Source organism: Sus scrofa, chromosome 7 (assembly GCF_054392235.1).
Source record: "Sus scrofa isolate SSC_HxYL_T2T_F1_AM1 chromosome 7, Sscrofa_HxYL_maternal_Yorkshire_Landrace_v2.0, whole genome shotgun sequence".
Classification (NCBI taxonomy): Eukaryota; Metazoa; Chordata; class Mammalia; order Artiodactyla; family Suidae; genus Sus; species Sus scrofa.
The window spans coordinates 39,529,924-39,549,697 of record NC_139389.1 but is presented as its reverse complement, the minus strand read 5'-3'; the positions used below and the strand labels follow the sequence as shown (position 1 = coordinate 39,549,697).

The following is a 19,774-nucleotide window of genomic DNA, read 5'->3' as shown; positions in this document are numbered from 1 at the left end:
TGGGAACTTCCACATGCGGTGGTGCAGCCCTAAAAAGAAAAAAAAAAAACCCATAATGTATGCAAACATCAAATCACTACGTAGTATACCAGAAACTAATGTAATATTGCATGTCAACTATATTTCAACTTAAAAATAATATTTTTCAAAAAAGGATAAAAAAAGAGTTTGGAGAAAGTGTGTGTGTGTTAGAAGTCTGACAGGTGTTTGCACTCCTGTGGCGCAGCACAGTGCAGGAATGGCTTCTCATGGCACATTTCTCATCGCAAGAGCATCCCAATCAGAGGTGAGCTGGAGCAGCTTGTCACGAGCACTGCTGCCCTCTTCCCTGTTCTGCATGCGCTGCACTTGCTGAACCATGTCATCACGGGGGAAGCTCAGGAAGCAGAGGCCCAGAGAGCATCTGTAACTTGTGGAGGCAGGTTCAGCCTGGCGCTCAGGTCCACGTCAGCTCCAGGCCAGGTGAGGGGAGCCGCCACAGCTCCTTTGCCAGGAATTGCCTACTTTTTACCCTTTGTGTGTTTAATTATGGAGCTGTGGGTCTCTTCTGTACGTGATGTCTAGGAATTCTTCATAGGGTAAGGAAATTAACCCTTTATCTGCAAAGAGTCAGGCATTCATCTTTCCTGTCAGTCTCTTGATTGTGCTGTTGATTGTGCTGTGTTGTTGTGCTGGCCCTATTCATATAAAACCCACATACCTGTACCTGGTCCTGATCCCCAGACCACCAGGGAACTCCTACCTGCCTGTACCTGGTCCTGACCACCAGGCCACCAGGGAACTCCCCACTTGCCTGGTACCTGAATGCACAGTTCTCTCAGGCTTAGAAAGCTCTCCCCTCCCCATGATTTTAAAAACAATTCTTCCAATTTTCTTCCCGTAACTTTATAGTTTCATTTTTTTTACCATAAAATTTTGATCTGGAATTTATTTTGATATTAGATTTAAGGGTCAGGATCCGCTTAATATTTTTCCTAGGCAGCAGGTTTTTCTGGCACCTGCAGCACAAGGAAGTTCCCAGGTCAGGGTTTAAATCTGAGTCACAGCTGTGACCTATGCCACAGCTTCGGCAACACTCCATCCTTACCCCACTGTGCTGGTCTGGGGATCAAACCCTCGCCACCACCACAGACAATGCTGGATCCTTAACCTGCTGTGCCACAGTGGGAACTCCTCTATTTCCTTTTTCTTTTTTTTTTTCAGGACCCCACCTGCAGCATATGGAAGTTCTCAGGCTAGGGGTTGACTAGGAGCTGCAGCTGCTGGCCTACGCCACTGCTGGCAGCAATGCTGAATCCTTAACCCACTGAGTGAGGTCAGGGATCAAACCCACATCCTCATGGATACTAGTTGGTTTTGTAACCTGCTGAGCCACAATGGGAACCCCCCGCTCTTCTATTTCTTGAATGAGCTATCTTTTCCCCATCAATTTGAAATGACCTTCAATGTATCCTCAATTTCTATGTTCCCGGGGCTTTTTCTGGACTTTTTATTCTACTGAGGTGGTTTTACTTATGCCCACTTTACAGATGGATAAGTTAAGAAACAAGGCTGGCTCATGCAGACCATGACCTGGTGACCTCACCTCTGTACCCAAGCTGTAGTGACTGCTGGTACAGAAGCACCCCCAGAGCCTGTGCATTGTGACAAAAACTTTGCCCCACGGAAGACAAGCCACAAACTCAAGACAGTTCAGGTGAAGACAGCTCTGAAGCCAGTTGGACACTCTGTCCATGCTGCAGAGCGCGCCCCTCTGCTGGCACATTAGGGAGGCCTGGGTGCCACTCCAGAGACGACCAGTTTCCAAGTCACCCCTGAGTCTGGGAGTCACCAAGTTCCTGCAGTGGCTCTGGGCAAATCTAGGGTGTGCCGACGGGGAAAAGCAGCAGAGGGGGTTGCCTGCTCGTACTTCCTATTTCATGATGACACCTCAGCAGGACTGACCTGGACCAAACCGTGACCCTCCAAGAGGGTGGCCTTGCAGTGAGGGCCTCAACTCCTACTGCAACCCCGAAATCTACCCAGATGCCTTCACAAGGCTCCAGGGTGACCACGGGAAAACCAGATCCACTGCAGACAAGCCTTTACGATAGACCCTCAGGCAAGAGAACTGGGGCTGCACACAGCTCTGAGAAGAGGCACACGGAAACGAAACCAAAACAAAGGACAGAAAGTCAGAGCCAAGAGCTGGCAGAGCACATCCTGGACGCAGCAGGGCCCTCCTGAGTTCTTGAACTTGCCACGTCTACATTCTGCGGGATTGGCCTGCGGGGTGACGAGAAGGTGCTTCAAATCCCCAAAGACAAGAACCGTTCTGGAAGTTACTGCACCCTCCTGACCGAGGGAGAAAGGGACCACTGCTCCCCGCGGAGGTGTGGGGGAAAGGGACTTGCCAGCTCATTTACCTTCTACCTGCCAGGCCCTGCTCGGAGGCCTCAGTGAGTTCACAGGGAGATAATGAAGCAGAACAGCCCACTGGCCTGAGCATTTCAGAGAACAGAGATTTTCTGGATTTTAATGGAAGTTCCTAAGTCTCAGCTAAATCTGAAACAGAACGAACTGACACTTGGCATAGTTGCGTTTTGTCCCTGAGGGAGAGGCAAGAGAGCGGGGGCTTCTGGCCGCAGAGGTGGACCCTGTGCTGTCCAGCCTTGGCTCCTCATGACCACCTAGCGGGAGTCTGTGATGACCAGGTCACAGCTGGGGGGGGCGGGTCGGGGGCAGGACGTCTGCCTTTGGGGCCACAGCCTGCTTTCTAGATGCCAGGGGGTGAGCACAGCAAGCAGTGGCCCTCAGGTCCCCAGCTCTGGGAGAAAAAAGTGCTCCCAGAACAGCCCTGCTGGGCTTCAGGGGGGAGGTGACCCAAAGGTGCCTGTGGGGCCTGTGCTGGGGCTTCATGTTTGTCACCTGGAGAAGTTCCGCCAGCAAACCTTTGAGAATGGCCCAAAGACACCGAGGCTCAGAGAGCTAAGATGACCCAAGATCACAGAGCCGTGATTGACAAAGAGACTGTGAAGCCTCCAATTCACCAGCTCCAAACTCATGCTCCAGACTCTCTACTAGGGTAGGTGGGGTGTGCTGAGGACAAAGCAGGCGGCAGGCTGAGAATCAGTGCAGGGAGGCGGCTGCGGGGCTGGAAGCGCAGCCCCTGCCGAGTGGGGCTGCCCTGCCTCCTGCAGAAGCAACCAGGCACTCACCTTTTCACCTTCGGGGAAGTGGGCAGCGCCGAGACCCCTAGAGATAGTGGGTGGGGGTGGGGGGCTCTCAAAGGCCTCAGTGAGGGAGAAGCAGGTCAAGACTGGGGCTGGGCCCTGTGCCAAGGGTACCGCATCTGGGGGCTGGGAGCATGCTGACCGGGGAGCGGCCCGCTGGCCAGGGTGAATCTGCACCGTCACGACCGGTGTATGTGTCCTCAATAAGGCACAAATGAGAAGCAGTGCCAATCGCGGCAGCCGTCCTTGGCCTTACTTTCCATCAACCAATTCACCAGAATGCTCTCTCCTCCCTGCCAGCATCTGCGCAGAAGGTGGTGCCCTGAATGGTGGCTCAGGGGCACCCAGTGGCATCTGAGGCCCCAGATCCCTGGCCAAGGCTCCATGGGTGTAGGGACATAGGGACAGAGGGATGTAGGGACAGAGGGAAGAGAGGGGCCTGCAGCCAGGGCCTGGCCTGGGGTGGGGGAGGGCACTGGAGAGCAGGGAGCCTGTGGCTGGAGGGACAGGGTAGGCTCTGATTCTAGAGGTGGACCCGGGGCTCTGATTATCCTCCGTCTTCTAGACCACAGGGTGTCAAGAGAGGAAAAGGTCCTTTTCCATCTTAAAAGGCATCTTATTCGTTAACTGGCTGGGCAGGTCTTCTGTCAACAAACAGTGGAAAAGGCCTCAGAAGGAGAACATGTGGGGGTCCTGGCCCATGGGTGGAGACCCCGTTCAACCAAAGGCAAGGCAGGTTGGGGTGCCAAGGCTGTTAAAGGCCAGAACCTGTGTCTGTCTCATTCACAACTCTGCCTCCCGTACTCACGCCTGGCGTGTTGGGTGTGATTAATAAAAATCTGTTTACTCACCAAGAAAACTTCCCATTGGAGGGAACACCACTGACATAGAGAAAAAGCAGAAACCTTTTAAGTGACTTCACTTCGCATGCTCCTGACGTCACGATTTTGGACTTCAGGTCCTCTGTGAAGGCCAGGGTCTGGGAGAGGATGGGTAGGGGCGGGGAGCCCCATCTCTCACTGCACAGGGCCACACACGGCCAAGGAAGGGTGCCGGCTCCCAGTTGGCCCCGGGGGAGGTGAGGGCTCCTGTCCAAACCCATCGCTGAGACCTGAGGCCAAGGGACATTTCGGCCCCTCCTCGGGGAAGACTAGGCCTCGGCCTGGAGATGCTGGGCGGTCCCCGGCACCAGGTCTGGGTGTTCTTTTGCAGGGGACCTGATTCTTTGGCAGACTGTTGAGGGCAGCTAGGCTCCTCCAGGGCTGGCCAAACCCGCCCTCCTCCCACCAGCTGGGCATCTGGGCTCTTCAGGCAGTAGTGTGATAAGTCCTGGACTGGGCCCTGCAGGAGCCCTTGCAGGAACAATCCAGAGCAGAAGGGGAGGCAGGAGGCAAGGCCCACGGGTGGCCTGGAGGAGCTCAGGCTGTCTGCAGACAGCAGTGAGCACCCACTGGAGAGCGTGCAGTTGTGTATTCATGACAGACACGAGGAGGTGTGTGCACGCGGTGTGTCAGCAGGCCCCAGGGGATGCGGGGCCTCTCAGGGACCCAGCAGCTCATCTGTTAAGGAGGTTTTGCATTTAGCAGCTCAGCCAGGCCCCCCAAATCAACATAGTAATGGGTGTGGCAACCATCAGCTTGCTCATCCCCCATCTCCCAGCCCTACCTCTGATTTGAGAAAGCTACTCTTAAGATCTTAATCTGCATTTTCTAGACTGAGAACCCCACTCCCACCCCAAGGCCCAGAAAAGGACAGGGAGGTGGCAAGAAGAGGGAGGGGCCACAGGGAGAAGTCCCAGGGCCAGGCCTTTCCCTGAAGGCTAAGTCAGCCCAGGACAATAGCTGTCTCATTCTTTCAGCCTTAGTGTTTTTTTAATGATTACTGGCAGGAGAAATGACCAAGTGACTTCTGAGAGGAGAGACCATGATGAGTGTGGAGATAAGGCTGGAGGGAGCGGCCTGTGGAGGTTGGAGACCCCCTCCTGAGGAGCATCCAGTCTCGTGCTGCTCTGCCCAGGGGTCACCTTCCCATCAGAACACAGGCCGTTGTGGAGGTCAGATTCTGCAGGGGCTTCACTGGCTATAGTGGGGCCAGGGGGACGGCCCAGATGTCTTCCTCTGGCCTGCTTGTTCACAGGCTGACACACTGCGTGCACACACCTCTCCGTGACACTTAACCTCTGTCATGAGCACACAATGACTGCACGCTCTCCAGGGCATGGCCATCCCATGATTTCACCCACCACTGGACGTCTGGCTCTTTCATGGCAGGCAGTTTTTTTGGCTGGCCCCAGAACATGGTACTGGCCACAGCGACTGAGCTGTCTTGGGCACGGTCATCTGGGGTGCGGGTCTCTGAACACCGAACAGGACCCAGGCTGGGTGGTCGTGACGACAGGTGCATGCTGGCCAGCAGGCTGGGAGAGGGGTGAGCTCAGGGTCTTCCTCTCCTGGCCTGCAGCTGCAGCCTCCAGGGAGCTGGGGGAGCGAGGGGCTGGCCCACGAGAGCAGGAAGGACCCTTAGGAGAGGGAGCAGGACTCGAGGAGGGGCAGGGCTCTGCTGTTCACTGCTGTGGCCTAAAAATCTTGATAAAGATAGAAAATGGAGGTCCTGCTCCCTGAAGCATCACACATGTGCTCAGCCGGCTGGGCGCTGTGCGTGTGTCAGCGACTACGTGAGGCCGCTGTGCTACAAAGGGGCAGGAACTGGGGTCAAAGCCCTTATGAAGCCAGAACCTTGTAAAGAGGAACAAAGCCACCTGCCTGTCTGGGTTAATCATGAATCCACGTGCAGAGTGCTGGCTACTCCTCGATGGCTCCTCCTGTGTCATCTGCTCACTGCTGCCAGGTCCAGCTGATCCCTGCCTCCACAAGACTCAGTCACAGAAGTTCCCAAACTGACCCCTTCCCTGTAAAAAGCTCACCATAGAGTTCCCTTTTGGCATACTAGGTTAAGGACCTGGCACTGTCACTGCAGTGGCTCAGGTTCGATCCCTAGTCTGTTAACTTCCACTAGCTGCAGGGGCAGCTAAAAAAATAAACAATCTTTTAAAAGAGTTCAGCCGCCTCAGCCACAGGAACTGCTCAGCCCTGACCCACAGCCCCTGCTCCACTAACGACCCCCACCCCCACCTCAGCTCGCCTTGTCCTCAGCCCGAGACAGACCACGATGGTGACAGAGAGCGGCTAGGGCCAAGATGATGGGGACAAAGCACAAATGCTCCCAGCCCCTAGTCCCTGAAGCCGGACGCCCTGTCCCCCGTCAGTCTCTCAGGAAGGGCTGTCGAGGGCGGCTCTCCTCCCAGGTTCAACCTCGCAATCGCAATCGGAGGACAAAGCCCATCTCCGCTGCTTGCGTCCACTGCAGACAACGCCACCTTCCCCCTACACATTCTCACACACGCCCGTGGCCGGTCTCAATAATCGCTGTTGTGTGTCACCGCAGTTAACACTGTGCCCCCTTCGGAGCTGTGTCAGGAAGCGAGCAGTTACACGGGGTCCCATGGGCAGGGGTGGGTGGGGAGGCCCTGGAGGAAACCCGGGTCTCCTGACTCCCAGCCTCTGTGCAGGTACGCAGAACCCTGTGTTTTCTCCTGAGCTTTTCTCCACCCAGTTGCCTTGACCGTGCCCTCAGCCAGTGCCCTTGGCCCTGGAGCTTCCCTGAGGGCAGAGGGCGGGAACGCCTGCCGCTGCCCTGCTGTGGTGGCAGCTGCAGGTCCAGAAGGGCCTTGGGCCCCCAAACCAGTGCCGAGAGGTTACCAGGGTCTGAGCCCTGCCGGCTCCTTTTCTGGCCATTTGTACAACACATGGTGCCCCACACACGGCAGGCGGATGGGACAGTCTGCCTAATGGGATGGGCACCCGGATGCCGCGCTGGCCTAGCTCACTGGCTCCGACCGACCGCAGGGGACACACTGAGCATGCGGCCCAGACACAGCACCTTTCTGGGAAAGGGAGGTGTGGGACTAGAGTGGGGGGCGAGGGTACCCCTCAGGGCCCAGGAGGCCCTGCTCCAGTCACAGCTCAGATGTCTACTTGAGGAGCAGGCTTGAGCAAATGACTTAATCCGAGCGTCAGTGTGGTGTCCCAGGGGACCACAGATGGGCAGGGGTGCCCGTGGACACAAGTTCTCACTGACGTACGGTGAGGCGGGGGTCTGTACTGTGACAGGGACACTTGGGGCCACTGCTCTGCCCGCGCTTTCTGCACACGGACATGGAAGCGACCAACCAAACATACACGGACATGCTGAGATGCCAGACAAGCCCTGCCGCTGCCCACACAGGTATCAGCAACCAGAGGCTCCAGAATGGGATGTGTTCACCATGCGATGCCATCCTCAGGGGCAGTTAGTGAAATCAGCGGGTATGAAAACAGTCCTCAAACTCCCTTCCCCTGTGACAGGACCGGAGAAGCCAGAGCAGAGGGGGACACACAGAGCTGGATCCTGAACAATCTCAGTCCTGTCACTTGGAAGAACTCTGGGGAGGCAGGAGAGTGGAAAGGGGCGCAAGGAGGGCCTGGCTCTCATCCGGAGGTACAAGGGCCCAGCAGAGATGAGGTGACACCATCCAGCACTGGGACAAGAGAGAAGCTTAAGTTCTTTAGTGACCAGAGAATCTTGTCAGTCCAGGAGGCAGGACCCGCCCCTGTCTAAGGCATGCCTTTCAAAGCCTTAGCTCCCCACCCTCTGGGCCCTGCTGCACAGGACACCCCGGGAGCACGGACAGCTCCAGGAGCACTCTGAGGAGGGAGCTGAGGGCAGGGGGGCGACCTGACTATAGCACTGGTGGTGAGCCCTTGAGGACGGGAGGGAAGGAGGCAAAGGCAGGGTGAGGGGGCGGCAAGCTGAGGGCACAGCCCCGCTGCTTCTGGGCTGAGGAGTGAGATGAGCCCGGAGGACGGGAGCAGAGGCGGAAGCTCCGGGGTCTGGGGACCTGGCTGCAAAGCTGCCCGGAAGCCAATGAAGAAGGACCGCCTCATCATTGTCATTGTCGAGCTTATGCCTTCAGCTCTCATGGGGCTCGTTCCTTGTCACCTGCCAGCTCATCCCATGTGTGGGACCTGCCATCTCTCTCCAGCACGTGGGACAAGCTGGCACATTCTCAGAAAAGCGCCAGGGAAACAGGAGCCTGCCTGAGCTTGTGGAGGGGTACATTGTGGGAGGAGCACATCCCCCAAGAGGTGACGGGCTAGTCTCCACTTCCAGCCTCTCCTGAGCCTGCTGCCAGACCCGGCTCCACTGTCTGTTCGTCCATCCACCCAGGCACTCTCAACCCCACCCAGCTCTCCAAGCACCTTGATGCCAAGGACTCTCGGCCTGGTGAGGGCACAACCACAGGACCCCCCCAGCCCCACCACCACCCAGGGCTCAGAGATCTTGGGGCTCCTCCAGAGCTGGGCTTTCGAGGCCCCTCAGAGTCAGGCCAGCCTCCCTGCCCATCAGGGATGGTGTTGGCCTCTCCCTGGAGTCTCTCCAACTCCCACAGCCTCTACAAAACCCCAGGACAGCAAGTGGAACCAAGGGTTCAGAGCTGGACAGATCTGGGCGAGCATCCCGGCTCTGCCACTTACTGGCAGCGCCTCCACCCTCTGGGCCCGGGCGGCCCCATCTGTGACTTGACTGACAACACCCGCAGGCTGGCCGCCAGCTTAGGGCCCGGCAGGCAGAAACCTCAGTGTGCAGGGCCTCCTCCCTGCAGTGCTTACAAGCCTCGCACAGCACTTATCGCTTGGCTGGTCTGCTGTTACCACTGCTTTACGTGCTCCATTCCCCCAGCTGGGCCATCAGGTTCCTCAGGACACCTCGGTTATTTGCTTTACTGATTTCAGATCTATTCATTGCAGGCAATGCAGAAAATCTATCTCACCCCCAAAAGAAAATAAAGCCACCCATAATCCCCCTGAGATAACCACGAAAACCTTTGGACTTACTTCCTTGCACCTTTAGATGTTTTCTTTCTTTCTTTCCTTTTTTAAAAAAGAAAACCCTTTGTCTATGATCCAGGATGCAGTTTTTTCCCCCTATTGCATTTATCTTTTTATTTTGTCTTTTGTCTTTTCAGGGCCACACCCATGGCATATTGGAGGTTCCCAGGCTAGGAGTCTAAGCAGAGCTGTAGCCGCCCGGCCTACGCTGGAGTCACAGCAATACCAGATCCAAGCCGAGACTGCCAGCTACACCACAGCTCACGGCAATGCCGGATCCTTAACCACTGAGGGAGGCCAGGGATCGAACCCACAACTTCATGGTTCCTAGTTGGATTAATTTCTGCTGTGCCACGATGGGAACTCCTAGATGTTTTCTTTTTTGAAAATTAAGACCAGGTTGGAGTTCCCGTCGTGGCGCAGTGGTTAATGAATCTGACTAGGAACCATGAGGTTGCAGGTTTGATCCCTGGCCTTGCTCAGTGTGTTAAGGATCTGGCGTTGCCATGAGCTGTGGTGTAGGTTGCAGACGCAGCTCGGACCCCACGATGCTGTGGCTCTAGCGTAGGCTGGCAGCCACAGCTCCCATTAGACCCCCTAGCCTGGGAATCTCCATGTGCCGTGGGAGTGGCCCAGGAAATGGCAAAAAGACAAAAAAAAAAAAAAAAAAAAAAAATTTAAGACCATGTAGCATTTGCATTTTTTGTGTCTCAATTTCACTCAAGACTCCAAGACGAGCGTTTCTGCACAGTCTTCTGACGTGCACATCACGACACCTCTGCACAGGGAGGTCAGACTAAGTCCCCAGAGGCGAAGACCTGCACTGGCCTGAGCTGCAAACCTGCCAACCACCAATTACCTTCCTTCCACGCTGATTAAATGCATTTCCTCCCTTCGCCTAAGAAAGCCCATTTCCTGTGGATGAGATTTGTGGTGGAAAAAATGCAACTGGCTATGATGCCTGGGCCAGTGTGGCGGGACGGCCGGCAGGCGTGTGAGCGTGTGAGCCGGCTTCCCCACCCCTGGCTCCCAGGGTCTGGGGTCAACCCCATTAGCCTTGGGGGCACCTGGCCGCCCCCACTGCCCTGCCCCTGACCCCTGCAAATCAAAGCCCTTTCTGCCTGCAGGCAAGAGGGTGTGAATAAAGGTCAAGTTGCAATGCTTGCTGGTCCAGCTCAGTCTTCATAGCAGAGGAGGAAGAGCCAAGAGCGTGATGAGCTTAGATAGACAGGACCCAGGGGGGTATGGCAGAAGTCCTCAATTTTCTAAAGGACTTAGGTGTGTTCTGTGTGGGCCCCAAAGGTAAACCTGAAGCAAGGGGCAGAAGCCGCCAGGAAAACAGATTTTGGTTTAGTATAAAAGCATGCTCTAAATCAGCGCAGGCAACACAGAGAGCGAATGGGCTCTGCCTTTGTAAGGTGGCGAAGGCCCTGGCACAGGGAAAGCATAATGGAGTAGATCATCTGGAAGGGACTCGGGCACAGAGGGGATGACGACGGCACGGTGCTAAAGCCCCCCATCCCCACAATGTCCTCTACTCCTCGCACAATAACCTGTGGGACCTGGTCACAGGGAGAGTCCATAGCAGCCCTCAGCTTCCAATGTTCCGACTCTATCTGGAGCCTGGCTGGCTTCCTGGGAACCACTTGGGCATCTTGCAGAAGAATCTCTGGGGTATTTCAGAACGAAGAGAAATGTTTATAGCCTATTGAAAAGCAAGCCACACAGAGCTAATACCACAGCTAATGTGATGTAAGCTATGCCATATGCAATGAGGGAATGTTTCTAAACAAAAATGCTCCCTTCTTGTGTGTCTTCTTCCTCTTTTTTCTGGTTGCTAAAACTTAATTAGCCTTGCAGCCCATCTGGCAACATGCAATTCCCCAGAATACTGTGCTTGGCTACTCAGACCACTAGAGGCACCAGAAGTGACACGCTGAGCTGAGCTGCAGTCTAGCACCCCTTCCTGTACTGACTTCACCTGCCAGCTGCCCCTCCAGACCTGAGAGAAGAACGGCTTGCTCCCAGGACAGCAGGAGGGGGCCTGGGAGCACTGAGCTGCTGGCTTCCCTAGATGAGCGCCCTTCCCAAATAGGAACGATCTAGCAGAGGCCCTGCATCTTGCATGGATGCTCAGCCCAGGGTCAGGATCCCCAGACGCCCACCCAGCTACTTTCTAGCTGGAGCACAGGGAGCAGCAGCAAAGTGGTTTTGAAGGAGTTCAGGAACTGGGTACCTTACGCCTCCCCAGACGAGAAGGAGGAGGGGTGGGATGTTACGAACTCGGCCTCTGAGATACCTAAGTACAGGGAGGGGACAATCTGTGACAGCCACAGCCACCCTCCCTTGCCCGCCTGGCCAGTCAGAGCAAGGGCTGTGCTCGGAGAGCGAAGGGCCTTAACACCCAGCGCCAAGGGCCAGCTGTCCCCACTCCCTGGCTGGACCCCTACCTCTGTTTTGGGTTGTTAGCCTTCCCCAAGGAATGGGGTGTGTCAGGGACTATGTTATAAGAACCATAACTATATTCAGTTCAACTTTTATTTTTTTGTCTTTTTTGTCTTTTCTAGGGCTGCACCCGAGGCATATGGAGGTTCCCAGGCTAGGAGTCTAATTGGAGCTGCAGCCGCCGACCTACACCACAGCCACAGCAACGCAGGATCCAAGCTGCGTCTGCGACCTACACCACAGCTCACGCCAATGCCAGATCCTTAACCCACTGAGCAAGAGGGATCGAACCCACAACCTCATGGTTCCTAGTCAGATTTGTTAACCACTGAGCCACAACGGGAACTCCAGTTCAACTTTTAAAAAAAAGCTGAGAACTAACTGGCCCTAAGCTGATGGGGATAGGGGTGGGGCGAGGTAAGCCATCCCAATCAGGGTCCCTCCCAGGCAGTCTGCTCTCAGGAGGCACATAGTGCCACCCAGCGAGGGCAGGGGGAGCTCCGGGCTGACAGACCACCACCCCAGTGGAGGGAGCTGGGCGGTTAGCGATGAGCTTCAGAGTCAAGGCAACCAATGGAGCTGTGAGGGGCAAAGAGGAGCCTCAAAGGGACAAGACGTGCAGGGGGGTGACTTCAAGTATGTAACTGGTTCTACCCCCACGCCCCTCAGCCACAAGCGGGAAAGAGGCTGTGCATCACGGTGGTCAGAGCGTAATCCCTGGACCCAGAGGGCTGGGCCAAGTTGCTGCTCTGCCAATTACCAACGAGCGAGCGTGAGCAGGACCCTTAACCGCTCTGTGTCTGGAAAACAGAGGTGATGTCATACATGTCTCAGGGCTGCTGGGAAGAGGCCATGAGCTAGTAACACACGCAAACCACTTACACGGCTTCTTGCACACAGAGCACTAACAAGAAGTGTCAGCTCTCCTCGTCACTCCAGTGCTAAACTCCTGCCCTGGGGCTGCCCGGGCTGCCTCCGAGGGGAGCTGGGGTCTGGCCCATGAGGACGTCGCAGGAAGGGGTCCAGGACAGGGATGGGCACGGGCACCCTGCCCTGAGCTACTTTCTGAACCGACAGAGGGAGCCCTGGATCTGGAGAAAACATACCACGAGTTTTCTTTACTTTTTTTTCTGTTTTGCAAGAAGAGTAAAAACTACACCTGAGAAAAGCAACCAATCCTGCACACCACCAGCTCAGCTTCTCCTCTGGGCACCTCTGAGCTGTAGGCACGTGAGGCAGCGCTGCCACAGCCCCAACCCAGACCCCGCCCGGGCAGAGGCCTGTCTGCCCCAGACAAGCTTATGCTTCAGTGACAACAGGCTCAATGACAGCAAAGTTCTGGGGAACCGAGGGAACTTCTGGTATCCAGCGTCGATGGGCTGGAGAGTCACCATAGGGACCTGGCTGTCCTGTCTACCTAAACTCCTGGTGTCTGACCCAGAGTAAGACACCTGAGGTCTGAGAGGGAGACGGGACGGGGCAAAGGTCAGCGGTAGGGATACTCTTTCCAAAAAGTGCTCCCTCCAGGCTTCCTTCTTGAGCAGAGTTCGAGGGATGGAGAAGAGCAAGTAGGCCCAGGACCTCAGCCCCCTCTGCCCCTGGAGGCAGGTCTCCATCCTGTTTCCAACTCTGCCAGGGGCTCTGGGAGCCCCAGGGAGCCCGCCGGCACTTACCAGGAAGCGGACATCGTCAAAGCCATTCAGGAGCAGCTTGCTCTCATACTGCTGCAGCCCCACCGCCTCCAGCCACTCCCCGACGCTCTGCTCCAGCGGCCGCGAACCTGACGAGAGAGGAATCGGCAGACGCTTGAAAAGGGAAAAACCATTAAGGCGGTAGCAGCGGCACTCAGACGACGACAGATGGCACTGCCACATCATAGTCATTACCATAAAGCAGCCAAACTATGTACAGATGCCCGAGGGCGGAGGCCCCTCGGCCCCTCCTCTGAGGCCAGGCCAAGGGCACACGGGGACCCCAGCGGCCGCCGCCCACACGCTCCCCCCCTGGTCCGGGTCCAAGCCGCTCCTGCGGCACATGCACGATTTCTGCCCCCAGGTCGGGAGGGGCGGGAGCCGACCCCCAATGATCTCTGGTCTCCGGCCTGCGCTTCGTCAGCCTTCTCGGAGGTATTTCAGCAAGTAGGTTCCCACGGCACCAGGAGGGGCCGGGGAGCTCCTGTCCTCCACAGCAGCCTGTCCGGGACAGTGGGCGAGGGACAGGTCCTGCGACCTTGCAGCACAGCCTGGTCAGGAGCGAGCGCGTCTTCATGCAGCTGAGGGACACGGGCAGGCAGTGAGGCTTCGGGAGGGAAGCAGCGGCGGCTGTTCACGGGGACCCAGCACATGCAACACAAGCAGCATGGAACCCGGCGGGGGCAGAAAAGAGACTTTTACTTGTTTTCCCCCAGCAGTCCCGGAATAAGCAAACCATGGCCACCAGCCCTTTGTGCTCAGAGGCTCAAGGCGTCGAGGGCTGGCTGGGAGCATGGGCCGAGGCCGAGAGCCGGCCCACAGCTAGACTCTGGCCGCCGGGGAGCAGGGCGTCTCCGAGGTCAGGCTGCCTTCCTGGGCCGGGCTGCTCCGCAGGGGCTGGGCGTTCATCTTCCTCTTGCAATCTGGCTGTTGCGGTGACTCGCCTGCCTGCTCAGGTGGAAAGCAGGCGGGCAGATCCAGTTCTTGGCTAAAGAAGACACAACCCAGCCAGGCAGAAGAGAGAGAAAGGAAGCGGTCCTGGGTCCGCTGAGCTGTGGTGGCTGAAGTCTATTCACATCCTGCACTGTTCTCTCCGTGGCTGAGTGATGAAGGCAGCGACTGTCTTCCACGGTCTCCAGATCTGGACGTGCTCCCGGAGGATGAGCAGGGGAGGGAGGACACTGATCTGTGATGCTCCTCAGGTAGGACAGGGGAGTGTGCGCTGGGGGGGGGGGAGGCAGGGAGAAGTTCAGCCCTTCCGGGCAGACCTTGGACGTTCTGAGCTGAACGTCTCAACCCCGCCTCCTTTCTCAGGTTCTCGTGAGCAAGTACAGGTAAAAGAAGGAAAAAGGAGGAAAAGAGATGCGAGGAAGGAAAAAGAAGAATCAACTACAAAAACATCACCTCCAGAGAACTCCTGACACGGTGAAAGTCATTCTGCTGTTCCTGGCACTTTCTGCCCTCCGGACAGACCAAGGCCAAGTGGCTTCATTGTCTAGGAGACCCAGTGACCCACTGTCCCAGGCTTCCCCCTCTTCTGTCCTTTGCAGAGCGGACAGTGGCCACGGCCCCGGGCGGCCTCCCAACGCAGGCTGCAGCAGCACTCCAAGATGCCGAGGCTGGGGGATACTTGAGCTCCGCTGCCCTTGAGCGGGGCATCTGCTCCAGGAACCTAAGCAGCAGGCTCTTGTGCGCCCCTAAAGTCAAGTGTCCCCCGGCTGCTGATTCATTCCTGCTCGTAATCCCCCAGCTGGGCAGCTGTGGTCCCGCCTGCTGCCGGTGGATGTGCGCGCGTCCAGAACCGCAGCAGAATGCTTTGTCTCAAGGCTCCTGGGCTCCACGCTGCCTGCTGCCGGCTCCACAGTCCTTGCTCACTCCCATAACGTCTGGCCCTCCCCCTCCCCCGCCACCTCCTCCCTTCCACGCTCAGGAAAATACATCAGTGATCGGACATCGCAGCAGAAGCTGCTGCTGCTGCTGCCACCAAGGGAGGAGACGGCAGAAGCAGCATCGGAGCACAATGACAGATTTTCCAATATCTGATCTGGCCAATACACATGCGTACAAAAGGTAGAGACAGCAAAACTTTACCTCCAGCTCAAGGGGTGGGAACCAGCTTATCAGGGAGAAGAGGGAAGGAATGGTCCTAGAGTTTTAGCTGATAGGTTTTTTTTTTTTTTTTTTGGCCACACCCGTGGCATGTGGAAGTTCCCAGGCCAGGGATTGAACCCATGCCACAGCAGTGAACCAAGCCTCGGCAGTGACAACACCATATCCTTAGCTTCCTGCACCACAAGAGAATTCCACTGGCTGACAACTTCTAGGACAGCCAGAGAGGGGCCAGAGGAGTGACCCTATCCTGAGGGTACAGCCTCACAGGTTAAGAGCCCTCCTCCACCAGAACCACTTCAGGAATGACTGTGCCTCTCTGCCAGGAAGATAAGCCACTGGGTATCACAAAAACAGGCGACAAAATAAGGACATTACAGCGATAGTCCTCAAGCGAGCATACCCAACAACTTGGGAAGTAACTTCTCTCCAGGCCTGTCAGAGCCCAGGGGAGAGGTGCTAGGCCCACAGCAGGCCAGTCACAATCTGGGGGATGGGATGAGGAGGGGAGGCACCAAGGACACAGGGACACCAGGACCAAACCCACGGTATAGCTGTGGAGACAAAAAAGGCGACAGGCACAGAGACACACACCCAGGGACCGCACGTCATCCTCTAAACAACCTGCATCCCAACGGGCTGCTGCAGGGAAGGCCCTGGCAAAGGAGGGGCTCCATGTGCAGGGCCTGCCCTCAACAGCTGGTCAACAGCAACCAGCTGGCCTTAGCAAGAGCCAGGCATGCTCTTCAGCTGGTGGCACAGAACGGACCTTTGGTGAGGGCAGCTGAGAGGCCCGGCCCGGGGAGGCTCGTCCTCCCTGGATCCCTGACAGTGGACGGCTGTAAAACGTGCCTGTCAGCGGCTCGGGCAGCTGGCTCCAGCGCCAGCTGCTCGGGACCCATGGCCCAAAATAGGAGTGAGAGTCAAGTGCCATCCTGGTGTCGGGACACGATTCTCTGCAAAACCAGTCACACCAGGCAATCCCAGGCTTAGCTAAGGGCTGCCCACTGGCAGGCCTGCTTCTTTGCCCAGGATGGCAACCTGAGCCCAGGTCTCTTCTCCTAGATCCAGAAACCCAAGGACAACTTGAACTCTGATCCTGCTCATTCAAAATAAGCCAGAAATCTGCTCTGGCCTGAGCTGAAGGCCGGTGCTCCCCGAGGTCCTGGGGCGAGCCCCCTCCCCACCCATCAGCCAGAAGCCAGAGTTCACAGGCAGGCCTGAGCCCGCGCTCTCCATGTTTCTCCGCCTGGCAGCCATGCAGACACAGCGGGCTGGGACCCTGCACGGGTGGACTCGCCCTCCACTCAGGGAGCACCCTTGTGTGCATGCCTTCAACTCTCCAAAGCTGTGGTCTGGAGGATGATTCAACCTGATCAAATGAACCGGTGTGTTGGGATCCAGAAACCCAAGGGGTAGCCGGACCAACTCTCTTGCTGTTCACATTAGCTTGTGGGGGGCAAGAACTGGAGGGTGCGGCCCAGAGGGCGAGGAAAGGGCTCGGTGTCACCAACTCCAAGGGGAAGAGTGTTTTCCAGAAATGCTGCCCCATCCCCTGATGTAGCAAAGCCGAGAGGGAACGGCCCACTTCTGCCTCAGTCTCCCTAGCACATGCAAGTGATGCAGGCCCCTCGGTGCACAGGGTACAGAGAAGCAGGAAGCAGCCTCATGGGAACTGACTGCATCAGCCCCAGTCCTGCTGCCCTTAAAGCACAGCTATGATTATAGCAACAGTGTTGGTCTTGGTCCTGAACATGTGTCCTCAACCAACACTTGCTCTCAGTAAAGCCTGCAAACCATGGCAGAGGGTCAGCTCACTGGACAGCATTCAGGCAAGTGCTGGAGACAGAGCCACAAATTCTTAGCAGAAGAGCCATCTCTGCAGACTCCCAGGCATGATCCAAGACTACAGACTAGCAAAAATGGGCCAGGCCCACCCAGGCCCTGTGCTAGAATCCAGGGAAACAGGGAGCAGGAGAGAGGGTGCTCCAAGAACCCAGTGGGAAAGGGTGGTGGGAGACAGGTGAGCGGGGGTAGAGGCCCCTCCTCCACAGGTTCTTGAGGTGAGGAGGTTATCATTTCACAGGCAAAAACAAGCAAAGCCACAATTTACTGAGTACCTCTTTAGCTCCAGCTTTTATATATACTACTTATTCCCAACAAACATACAGAGAATTACTATTATCCAAATGTGGTAGACAGGAAACTGGGGGCTGGTGGTGACGGGGGCATGCTAAGTGACTCACCCTGGACACAAATGTATCTAGAATCAGGATTTGAACCCGGGGCTGAGGCTCCACAGCCCAGGCTCTCCCCAGCAACTTTCTCCCCGATGTGAACACCTGCTGGCCATCAGACTTCCTGCCAGGGCCAGAGGCCGTGGAGGAATGAGAGGTGTCCCTCAGGACTAACAGGCCAATGCCAGAGGGAGCTGCCCACCTGAGTGGACAAGGAACCCACCCGTTCAGCACAGAGAGGAAGGCGAGGGGTTGGGCTCCTGAGCCGCTTCCAGCCCAGGTGCCCAGGTGGCAGTTCTGTCTCCAGATGCTTGGGGAAGGGGTGTGACAGGTGCTCTGGGAGGCACCTTCAAGAATGTCACCTCACCTGAGCAAGTAACACAACCATAATTCTACTACCAAAGAGAAGAGCTCAGGTAAGCCTCCCTAGTTCCGTTTCCAGCGAAGGAAACAGAGGCGGCCACCATCACCTTCAGGATTTAAAATGCAAAGAGTGCCCCAAGTAACAGTGGCCTGGAGTGTCAACGATGAGTGCCTTGGCGAATGGAAAAGTGGAAAAGCAGACACAGGGAGGCAAGAGCAGAGCCAACCCTTCAGGGCGGGGCAGGCCAACAGTCTGAGGCCACAGGTCCCACTTAGCGCTCTGCCACCAACACGGCTTATGCAAATGAGCCACATTCTCGGGACGAGGTGGTGCCAGAGCTGCCTGGAAGCTGGGGAGACCACAAGGGGCAGCACTCCGAATTTAGCCGAGGAAGCCCACTCATGAAAACAATTATGAGTAAGTGACAGCTGTTACTTTAAAAAAACACCAAACTTCTTAATAGCCTAAAATTCAATTTGTACACTTTGCTCTCCACTATATAAAAGGAATCATGGCTCCTACAATAACAGCCCGATCGGCTCTCTGGATATAAGAGTCTGAACTGTAAGAAATAAGAGTCTGACCTCTTTCACCCCCAAACGTCTTCCGTGTCAGAGAAAAGCCTGGGCTGTGAGGAAGGGGGCGCAAGGGCTGCGTCCCTCTTGGTACAATACCTGAGATCTTCCGCTGTTCCTGAGAAAAGTCGATCCCTTCTCCGATAGAGCTCATGATTTTCTCGATCTGCAGTGGAAGAAAGGAACAAAAAGGAGAGGCTGTCAGGCTGGAGACAGACACTGCCAGCTCACCGCCAGAGCTCGGGGTCAGGCCTCCGGGTCTCTTCCAAACAATTCCAAGGTCCGGAACCAACCTGCAAGGTTTCAGAGCCAGTTGCTGCTCAGATCAAGAAAGGCTCTTCTCTGGCCATGGCCCAGCTCGGTCTAAATACACGCTCGGGAGGGAACGAGCAGGTAACAATCGGGGCTCAGCTGCTGGAAATGCCTAAAAGCTTCCCTTCCAAGGCCATTTATACATCCCTCCCCCCACCCTCCAGCTCTGCCAGACCCAGCAGAGACTGGGCAGAGGGTGCAAGACGGGCTAGGGCTGGCACACTCCACTGCTCATGCTAGAATCTAAATTCCATGAGGGCAGCAGCTCTGCTCTATGCACCACCCCAAGTACCCAGGACAGTGCCTGGCAACTCGTAAGCATTCAACAGATACCTGCTACTGGTGTGACCGCCAGCTCTGAGGTTTGGGGACAATTTCTAGAGCTGAAACCAGCAGAGCACCTGAACAGACACAGAAGTGCACAGAGCATCTTCTGCTCCCTGGAGGCCAGCAGTCCGGGATGCAGCTCTGCCTTCAGGAGAGAAGTGGTGTGGACGCTTTTCTTCCCTCTGGACCACAGCAGAGAGCTGGTTTCAGCATCCAAACGTCTCCAGCACTGCCCCCTGCATGGACCACCTGTCCCAGCCATCTGGCTCTGGTTACCCCGAGCCAGATCCAAGCCCCCCACTCCAGGAAATCTGGCCAGGGGCAAGACCAGGCACTGAGGAGGAGACTACCCACCCCTTTTGGGTTGCTTATTCATGGCTCTTTTGCCAAAGAAAGGGAAAGGGCACCTTTTGTACCAGGACTTGGAGGCTTTTTCCTCTAAGTGCAAGTAAAGAGCCTGGGTCTAATGATCAGAAAACAGCAACTCCAGCCAGCCTCGAGCTGGCAGACAAAGGCGGCACATTTGACACCCAGCAGAACAACACAGGGCGAGCCCCTCCCTCCTTGGCAGCCAG

At 56.3% G+C, this 19,774-nt stretch overlaps 1 protein-coding gene across 25 annotated transcripts in view; it reads right to left on the bottom strand.

Moving 5' to 3' along the window:
* ANKS1A (ankyrin repeat and sterile alpha motif domain containing 1A) overlaps positions 1-19,774 on the bottom strand; it is a 183,530-nt gene that overhangs the window by 12,392 nt on the left and 151,364 nt on the right. For 23 of the 25 annotated variants that reach the window (XM_084966597.1, XM_084966601.1, XM_084966603.1 and 20 more), the window contains 2 exon segments: positions 18,660-18,726; positions 13,258-13,364 (listed from right to left, as the gene is read on the bottom strand). In XM_084966597.1, the coding sequence (XP_084822723.1) occupies positions 13,258-13,364; positions 18,660-18,726 (174 nt within the window). 25 annotated transcript variants of the gene reach the window in all.